The 10,569-nt window shown below is 49.8% G+C and overlaps 1 protein-coding gene across 6 annotated transcripts in view; it reads left to right on the top strand.

The window, feature by feature from the left end:
- The window catches only part of JMJD7 (jumonji domain containing 7), an 82,032-nt gene that overhangs the window by 27,103 nt on the left and 44,360 nt on the right, over window positions 1-10,569 (top strand). For all 6 annotated transcript variants that reach the window (XM_085894421.1, XM_085894427.1, XM_085894425.1 and 3 more), the window contains 3 exons: window positions 8,832-9,118; window positions 9,709-9,784; window positions 9,867-9,932. In XM_085894421.1, coding sequence (XP_085750547.1) covers window positions 8,832-9,118; window positions 9,709-9,784; window positions 9,867-9,932 — 429 coding nt within the window. The remainder of the gene's footprint in view (window positions 1-8,831; window positions 9,119-9,708; window positions 9,785-9,866; window positions 9,933-10,569) is intronic.

Below are 10,569 nucleotides of genomic sequence, written 5' to 3'. Positions count from 1 at the left end.
GCAAAATCAAGGTCCGAGATCTTGACATTGCCAAACGATGCACCGCAACTTGATCTCTCCGACATCCTCCCAAAAATCCAGTCCATACAAGTGCTGAAAAGTGTGGGGGCAAGTACACATCCCTGACGAACTCCAGTAACAACTGGAAATAAGTCAGAGATGGTACCACCACACTTCACAGCACTCTCAGTACCAGAGTAGAGTTCAGACATCAGATCGATCAGTTTCGGTGGCACCCCACGAAGACCAAGAATCCTCCAGAGGACATCCCGATTCACTGAATCGAACGCTTTACAGAGATCAACATAGGCTGCAAGCAGCCCCTGCCGAAACTCTCGTCTGCATTCGGTGAGGACACGAAGTGCAAGGATACGGTCAATCGTTGACCTCTTTGGTGTAAAGCCTGACTGCTCTGGACGCTGGTGCTCAAGCAGATGGTGGCGAACCCTATCAAGAATTATCCGAGCAAAGACCTTGCCCGGCACTGAGAGCAGCGTCACCCCTCGGTAGTTGTTGCAGTCTTGGCGATCACCCTTCCCTTTCCAGAGAGGGACAACAAGGCCCCTCTTCCAGTCAGTTGGGATGATGCCTGTGTTCCAGGCAGAGCACAAAACTGCATGCAACGACACGAGTGCAGCATTTCCACCAGCCTTGAGAAGTTCAGCATGGATGCCACAGATCCCTGGAGCTTTGCCCCTTTTCAACTGGTTCACCGCAGCCCGTGTTTCCACAAGCGATGGTGGACCACAGTTGATTCGAGGGTCGGCAACAGGGATTGTAACACCCTTGACGTCCAACTCGACAGCTGGGGGATCAGCCTGGTACACCCGCTCAAAGTAACCGGCCCAGCGGGCCTTCACTTCAGACTCCTCTGTCAAGAGCCTACCACTCTCTGCTCGAACTGCGGTGCTCCGAGGGATGGGCTTGGATGAACGTAATGCGCAAATTCCCCTGTAAGCGGGATGAGAATCACCTGTCCACAGGTGATGCTCTACCCCCTCACAGATTCCTCGCACATAGGCTTCCTTGTCCACCCTCAGTGCACGTACAGTTTTACGCCTCAGCTCCCTGAACAGCTCAGCTCTGCCATTCAGCCTGGCCCTGCGACTCTGGTCAATGGTATCCAGTGTCCCTTGAGAGACAAAATTCTTCTTTGCCCTGCGGTGAACTCCAAGGCATCCACCGGCAACATCAAGGACGGTGGTCTTGAAGGTGCTCCACAACCCTTCAGGACCCCCCAAAGCACCCAGACCCCCCAAGTGTCCACTCAGCCTGTTCGCAAACTCCTCAGCTACTCTCTCATCCATGAGCTTGGCAACATCCAGCCTAGGCTGGGATGGTACCATTCTCCAGGATTTAAGGTGCAGCTTTAGAGTTGCTACAACAAGCCTGTGGTCAGTATTGAGGAACTGAGCACTCCGGTAGACCCTGCAGTTCTGGATCATCCTCCAACGACCGTCAATGAGGACATGGTCAATCTCCTTTGCCACACCGCCAGCATTGGAATACCAAGTCCAGCGATGAGCTTGCGGGCGCTGAAACCATGAACCAGCAACCCTAAGTCCATGACTTCTTGCAAAGTCAAGGAACTTAGTGCTATTCTGGTTCATAGTTCCTGACCCATGGGGACCAACACACACCTCATAACCATCCCTATCAGTTCCAGTCGATGCATTGAAATCCCCCAAGACTAGAAGTGTATCTCGTCTGGGGCACTGATCAACCACAGACTCGAGTGTGGCGTAGAATGTGTCCTTCACGGTGAGATCACTCGCCTCAGTCGGAGCATAAATAGAGACCAGGGAAATGACACCTAAGGAGTGGCGAATCCTTAATCTCATAATACGCTCGTTGACCGGTGTTACCTCAATTATCATTGGGGTCAGCTTATTGGACACAGCTACAGCAACTCCTTGGGTATGGTAACCATCAGAGCGACCAGACCAATAGTAGGTGTAACCACCCACCATTATCTCGCCGCAATCCGGTCTCTGAACCTCAGAGAGAGCTGCAATCCCGATGTCCAAACGCTTGAGCTCAGATGATAACAGAGACAGGTGATCATCCTCTCTTAGGGATAGGACATTCCAGGCACCCACCCGAAGGGACCGCCTCAGGTTAACCCAAGGAGACCGCCGTCTGGTGGACGACACCTCAGCACCACTCCGACACACTCTCCCGCAATCTGACCCAGGGATGTTACCCCGTGGTTTCCCTCCTATCAAAGATTGGGGGTCCCGAAGGCTTTGCCCCAATCCTGTCATCCGGTGAGCTGCCCTGCGAAGGGAAGCTGCACAGGAGGTACTCCCACGGAGTGGGTTTTCAGATTTTTTTTTGCGTTTTTGCGTTTTGCGGAATGAAGCGTTTTACGGTGGCCGGAGTGCAAATCCTGCCACCAACCTCCAAATAAGAAGTAGCCCAACTGCAGGAGGACGTCCGCAGACACAGTTGGGCACTAGATATGGATGGCCGTTGGCTCACAAGGAGCTCCTCCGCCCTTTGACAGGTTTTGTTTTTAATCCTGCTGGGTGTCCATATCCAAATACCCTCCTCACCAGAAAACCTGGTGGGGGAGACGGTTTAGTCGCCGACAACCCGACCATGGAACAGGTTAGTACAGGTTTACATGGTACCTGTAGCAGGTCACAGATCAAACCTGACCTGACAATTCACTGAGTTGATAACGTTTATTTCTCTAACCAGAAATAACAAGACTCGGCAAGAAGAGGGATCCGGGGCGATTCGACGGGATGCTGGTGTGGGTTCGGGCGTGGGGAAAACACAAGCAATTCCAATGGATATACCAATCTCAAACCCTCTAAGGTGCCAGGTACACACACACACACACATACACACACACACACACACACACACACACACACACACACACACACACACACACACACACACACACACACACACACACACACACACACAAAACGTAACTGGTCCTGGTGGTCAGGCTGGCCCGTGGTGTAAACGCAACAGTCCCTGGATTGGCGTCGGACGAGCTGGCGTTGCGCTCGTCAGGGGCAGGAGACACCGTGGTGCTGTCGACCTCCTGGTGTCGGCCCAAGTCTGCTCACAGCCGCCAGGGAGCCAGTTCTGGCGCCAAGATGCGAGCAGGAGAGGGAGGCAGGTCCGCCTGCCGTTCGACCCCGTACTCCGAGCCAGCAGAACCCCAGAGCCAACCGAGCTGAGGCACGAGGCACTGCGAGGCCACGAGACACGATCAATTCAGGATCGAATCAGCGCAACAACACAGCACGCTCCCAGCACAACAGCCTCCACCAAAACGGTTTTTCTTTACCGATCTTCTTCCTCCCCGCCTTTTCCCCGAACAGAGCCTTTTTATCCTCGAGTCCTCGTCACTTCCAATCGAGCCGTTTTATTGGCCCCCCCCGCCGTCGCCTTCCGCCAATCGTGATCACGGGGCGGAGCCATCCGCAGCACTGTCCTGTGACGTCACGGCAAGCCTCCAGGGAATACCAAAAATGGGTTTACGCAGACACACCCTAACCCGTTTCCCTATCTAATTACGTGACAATTATCATTTCCCCCTTGAAGAAATGGACATTTACTAGACAACTTATCACCACTGAATTGTTACTTATTACATCAAGATCCTGGTAAACTTGAACAGCATGGCATTCCGAATTAAACATCCTAATTACCCTTTGAATGCATACCCCCCCCTCAAACATAACACTGCCCCCTCCTCTGGTACCGCAGCTCCTGCAAGGTATATCACAGGCGCTACCGTACCAGCCTTAACACTTACTGACTCACACCTATTTAACCTAACGAAATAAAGTAGGAGGGGCAATGGGCAGCGAGCCACAGCTAACTTACCTATCCTGCTTAATGTGCTACCCCCTTATGGCCTTATCCTCGCCTAAACAATCATTCATTTTTTTTATTTTTTTTATTTTATCACATGAGAGCACTGAGCGAAGTTGCACTCCATCCTCTGGATCATCGCTCTTGCCCAACACTCTTCCAGTGATCTGGGGAGGGGAAACAAAAGGTTCCACAAAAACACAACACTTATACTTTACATTCCTACTCTAAGCCTTAACGACACTATTCACAGGATATTTACACTTGACCGTGTCCCCCAGTGGATGCTAATAGACCCAGCGTTACCTGGGGAGCCAATTTTCAAATTTGCTTGCCCCAAAATTATGCTGACATCATGCCCTTGCTGCACATCTCAAGTTGTGCGGGATCGAGTAGGACTCGCACATCTTCACAACACTCACACCATGGTCATCATCACATTTCTAGGTCATGGTCCCCATTTTAATGATGCAGGCTGAATCCCGTCATGGCCGTGGGGTGGGTTACCACAAGATGATGGGGGCATCTCAGGTGCAACCATGCCCACAGGTAAGCTTTAGTCCAACCCGGACGTTTCTCCACCCCGCTCCCTTTGATTCCCACTACCCCTGGCAGCCATCAGCTCTAACCCCGTACAACACACTGGAAGGGGTCTCACTGGCTCCTCTGGCCTTCCTGGGTCGCCAAGGTCCTACCCGCCTTGGTCGCCCAACCAGACCCTCTCCCAGTTGCCTCCAGACACTGTCACCGTTAGCCACCAGGGGTGAATCTCCTTGAAGAGGGCCGCAATTCCCTCTCACCGTGAGCTTCAGCAATCCCTGTGGACAAGCACATCATCCCCACCCACAAAACCCACATGACTCCCCCACCCCATTGGCCTTACATGTGACACCTGCATTTCTAACACTTCACCGACCATGACCTTCCCTGTTACCACACCATGTCCAATAAAAAAAATCAACGTGTGCACCATACATTTCACTTCTTAACTTGAAACAACTCACACAGCACTTCTCACCCGATCCACGCACCAGCCATTGGACAGCCACTCGTGCCCGCTTTGTTACCAATTACCCACTGTCCCTATTGTCACTCGAAAACCCAGCAGAACTTACAAACCCATGCTAATTTTCCCACAATTCACTATTTTCACCAAGGGAGGGCACTTCGCCCCAATCTCACCAGCTGAGCATGGCCCTATATGATCAGCCCGATCAAGTCTCCCCGACCCCCGACAGTGATTTCCGGACTCGACCTATGTAAGGGCACCTCGGATAGACCTGGCGGTTCAGCAGGAGGATTCATCCTCTCCGGGTCTAAAAGTCTATTGGTGGGTCCCTCCATCGCCGGGTACCGGCAATATCGTTGCATGTGTCCTCTTCGCCCGCACCGGAAACAACTCCCCATAAAAGGCCCCCGTGAGTATCGGTGAAATGTCTCTTCCGGTTCCGGACCCCCTCGGCCATAATCGAATTGCTCTATTGGCTGGGCTGGACCCCGCCGCTTTGGCGCACCAACTACCGAATTACCCTTTCTCAAACTTGACAGTTTCTGGCAAATTTCCTGAAACATTTGGGTAATGCCAATTTCTCCCAGCCCCCTTCCCTGATCCTGGATCTCTGCCTGTCGGATCGTCACCGATGGCCTCTCGGGCACCCGACCCGGCCGACTCCACGAGGCCAGCCTGGCCGCGCACTCGGCCGCTCGGTGCACGGTGGGTGGATCCTGAAGCTCCACTAGCGCTCGGACCTCAGGGTCAGGAAGAGCAGCGAAAAATTTCTCGAGTGCCAGTCTGTCCCATGCCTCCACTGTAAGGTCCCGATACGCGATCCTGACTGATTGGTAAATGTCCTGTGCCAGCTCCTGCACTGTCTCACCCGGCTTTAATCTGCGGTGCTGGAGCTGGGCCCGCACCAGATCACAGTTCGCTGCGAACCCAAACCGACGGCTCAACGCCTCACAAATGTGGGAGCTGGTCAACATCCCCTCCGCGATCACGTTTAACACATCTGCGGCTGGTCCCCGCAACGTTGCCACCAAATTCCCTGTACGTTCCCGCTCATTCCACCCGTTTAGTCGGGAAATGCACTCAAATTGCGTCAGAAAAGCTTCGACGCTCCCTGACTCGTCAAAATTTACCAGGGGGATCACTTTTACGGTGGCCCGCTTCCCAGTTTCTCCTTTGTCCGAATCCAGCCCGTCATGTATTTTTTTGTACCGTCATGTCCCCTATTAAACGTTCCAACATTGTCTGGATCGTCATCGTGCCGGTTTCCGGCGCAGCCGGCTCCATTACGGGCAATGAAGCACGGTCCACGCTCGGAATGGGGGAGGTTCCAACCCTACCCCCGTCTCTCCCTTCTTCCCCCGACTCGCTACCAGACACGTGGCCTTCCTCCTCAAACATCTGCACATCCGCCATGGTGAAGAAGTCCCGTTTGCCGCCAATTAATTTTAATTTGAAAAATCCCACCAAAATTTTCCCGCGCTTTTCTGTAGTAATTTTATATTCCAATCCGTGGCGAGATTTCAGTTCTGGTATATTCTCCCGATGCAGAATATAATTTAGAGGGGTTCAAACATCCAACACCCTGACACCAATGTGACGTCCACGGGACTTGAACAGTCCCGCCAACGTAGAATGAGCCGAAACGATGGAGGCGGTTTATTTATTTATAACCCAAAGATGGCGGTTTTAATCGCTCTACCTCAAACGGGACGAGGAAGGTGGCACGAGTCGCTTTTCACTGAGTTGATAACGTTTATTTCTCTAACCAGAAATAACAAGACTCGGCAAGAAGAGGGATCTGGGGCGATTCGACGGGATGGTGGTGTGGGTTCGGGCGTGGGGAAAACACAAACAATTCCAATGGATATACCAATCTCAAACCCTCTAAGGCACCAGGTACACACACACACACACACACACACACACACACACACACACACACACACACACACACACACACACACACACACACACACACACACACACACACACACACACAACGTAGCTGGTCCTGGTGGTCAGGCTGGCCCGTGGTGTAAATGCAACAGTCCCTGGATTGGCGTCGGACGAGCTGGCGTTGCGCTCGTCAGGGGCAGGAGAGATACCGTGGTGCTGTCGACCTCCTGGTGTCGGCGCAAGTCCGCTCACAGCCGCCAGGGAGCCAGTTCTGGCGCCAAGTTGCGAGCAGGAGAGGGAGGCAGGTCCGCCCGCCGTTCGACCCCGTACTCTGAGCCAGCAGAACCCCAGAGCCAACCGAGCTGAGGCACGAGGCACTGCGAGGCCACGAGACACGATCAATTCAGGATCGAATCAGCGCAACAACACAGCACGCTCCCATGACCCATGACTGACAGGTGTACAAAATCAAGCACAGTCATGCAATCTCCATCGACAAACATTGTCAGTAGATTGGGCCGCATTAAAGAGCGCATGACTTTCAACGTGGCACCGCCACAGGATGCCACTTTTCCAACGAGTCAGTTCGTCAAATTTCTATCCTGCTGGAGCTTCTCCAGTCAACTTTAATTGCTGTTCTTGTGAAGTGAAATGTCTCAGAGTAACAACAGCTCTGCCGCAAAGTGGTAGGCCACACAAGCTCACAGAACGGGACCGCGAGTGCTGAAGCGTGTAGCGTGGAAGAATCGTCTGTCGTCGGTTGCAACACTCACCACCGAGTTTCAAACTGACTCTGCAAGCAACATCAGAATAAGCACTGTTCGTTGAGAGCTTCATGAAAGGGTTTCCATGGCTGAGCAGCTGCACACAAGCCTAAGATCACCGCGCACAATGGCAAGCGTCGGCTGGAGTGGTGGAAAGCTCACCGCCATTGGACTCTGGAGTAATGGTAACGCATTCTCTGGAGTGATGAATCACGCTTCACCATCTGGCAGTCGGATGGATGAATCTGGATTTGGTGAATGCCAGGAGAACGCTACCTGCCCAAATGCATAGTGCCAACTGTAAAGTTTTTGGTGGAGGAGGAATAATGGTCTGGTGCTTTTTCTCATGGTTCGGGCTTGGCCCCTTAGTTCCAGTGAAGGGAAATCTTCGCGCTGCAGCATACATTGGCATTCCAGACAATTCTGTGCTTCCAACTTTGTGGCAACAGTTTGGAGAATGCCCTTTTCCTGTTTCAGCATGACAATGCCCCCATGCACAACGTGAGGTCCATGCAGAAATGGTTTGTTGAAGAACTTGACTGGCCTACACAGAGCCCTAACCTCAATCCTATCGAACACCTTTGGGATGAATTGGAATGCCAAATGCGAGCCAGACCTAATCGCCCAACATCATTGCCCGGCCTCACTAATGCTGTTGTGGCTGAATGGAAGCAAATCACCCCAGCAATGTTCCAACATCTAGTGGAAAGTCTTCCCAGAAGAGTGGAGGCTATTTTCGCATCAAGGGGTGGATCAACTCCATATTAATGCCCATGATTTTGGAATGATATTTTGAGAAAGCAGGTTTCCACATACTTTTGGCCATGTGGTGTATGTACTATTTGTGAATGTCTTTTTGCTGTGGAGGAATTTGGGTAGAGCTTGAAATTGTAAAGGGCTTACCTTGTGTAGCTTTTCATGGTTGCTTTATGCAGCTTTCTATGGCTACAAGAGCATGGGAGGAGTTGGATTTATTGATGTAATCCCAGCCACCTGGGGTAATATATTTGGTGAGAGCAAATTGGTTGTTCCCTCCAGTCATAGGTGAGAGATGTGATTGGGTCTCTGTTTTCATAGATATATTCTGTATAGTGCATATTTATTTAGTCATTTATATGTCTATATGCAGTGCTGTTTTTTTTCAGGTTATAGGTTAAAATTGCTTTTAAAGTTTAGTTTATTATTCTCATTGTCATGTTTTACTTGTTGGCTTTCCAATAACGTATTTTTACAACTTTGGTTGCCTTTCTTCCTTTTTACACCTTACTTTTTGTTGGATATAGAGAGAACACATATATCGTTTGTCTCCACAACGCACACAGGTCTCCGAGACCTGTCTGTAGCCCAGTTAATGGAGCACCTCGAGGAGCTCGAGTCGACGATTCGCTCATTCTCTGAGGAGCTCATCCATGAGCTTGCACTGCGAGATGAATTGGAGTTTGAGAAGGAAGTGAAAAACACCTTCATAGCAAGCCTCATTGAGGTGCAGAATAAGCAGAAAGAATTCCGCGAGCTTGCAAAACGCAAGCGGCGTAGCACTGGCACCTCCCCTAACCATTGGCGTGAACGTGGAGCCATCACCGTGGGCAGAACGATCGCTCCAGGAACAGTGAGACCAAGCTTCTTATTCTCATCTTGTTACCCTCGCCAAAGGAGAGGGTACTGTATTTCTGTCTGTCTGTTTGTCTGCACTGAATGTGATAACATGGGCCACAAGCACCACCTAGTGGTTGCCACTAATACGTCTTCTCTTATTTGAATTTTTTTTAATAACCGAGTACCTCTATAAAATATGTACAATTGGAATGTGAGTATGTCTATAAAATGCGTACTTTCAAACCACACAAAACAAGTCTGGGCGAGGGAATGCAATCTTTGCTCGTTCTTGTTCCTTGTTTGGCTTCAAGTTGATTTTCCACTGGAAACCTATTGTTCATGTAAAGATTATTGTCCTCGTTCTTGTTGTTCTGGTTGGTCTTGTTCTTAACACCTCCAGAAAAACACGTTTTTGTCTTGGCTCCTGATTTAGGTGGAGAACTTCGTACTTTTGTCTCTTATGGCCGTTTTATATTGTTCCTTAAATGTGATGGCAACATTTGAGATGGTTGGTGATTTTTGTGTTTAATAGTTTTCAAAGGATACATGTTGGTGCAGGTTTCGGTTCCTGAAATGCTTTATGCCGCATTGTATTTCTCATAGTACCTGACAACCATCATACCGTACGAAGAGAAAGATGAACCTCCATCTGTGGAGCAACTTCAAGTTTTAATCAAAAGTAAGAGAGAAATTTCTGCAGTTACTGTGTAAGTTTGAAATGTTTGTTCCCTATTTTTTAACATTCACTTTGTGTTTGGCAGTTTTGAAAGCCATGAAGGATGACAGTGAGAAAGTCCCAGGCCTTCTGACAGATTACATTCTCAAAGGTACCAGTAACTCTCAGGCCTTGTATATATTTAATGGGATGAAGAAAGTTTTTATTTTTTTATTTTTTTTTTACGATTTCACCTTTCAATACATCTATTCACTTTTAATCTTCTATTTCGAAAATGTTTACAGTTTTTGCCATTGAGGTCAGTGGGATGATTTGGTTTTTGTTTAAGCCCGTTTTAGTTATAAATTTTGCATTTGAATCTTCAGCTGTATTTCCCAATACTGGAGACTCGCTCATTATCAAATGCATCATCCTTTTGTATCATAAAACAAATGAGGGAGGACCTCCGATAGGCTGAGTGTTACATGTGTATGAGGCTGAGTGTTGTATGTGAATGGGAATTATATGTCTGCATTTTATGAATGCACTAGATCATATGACCTTAAAGGGGAACCCAAGGGCTCAGACCACCTCGTTGAAAGTTGAAATCTTGTTCACAATGAGCTGTGTTGTCGCACACGGGAGTCGACCGCCATATCTGTACTGTCTACGGGTTACATTGCAGAACGATTAAATTCAAATGGCGAATAATTTTCGATTTTCCACATGCCGAGTCGTTGTGTTCTTGGTGGTTGTAGTAAAACAAACCGAGGTCGTATCATGTCGCATCAATGGCCGAAAGACCCTAA

The sequence above is a fragment of the Eptatretus burgeri genome, chromosome 9, assembly GCF_056783735.1.
Source record: "Eptatretus burgeri isolate ZD-2024b chromosome 9, Ebu_testis_v1, whole genome shotgun sequence".
Classification (NCBI taxonomy): domain Eukaryota; kingdom Metazoa; phylum Chordata; class Myxini; order Myxiniformes; family Myxinidae; genus Eptatretus; species Eptatretus burgeri.
The sequence above is the reverse complement of the archived record's forward strand: the minus strand, read 5'-3'. Positions and strand labels throughout refer to the sequence as shown.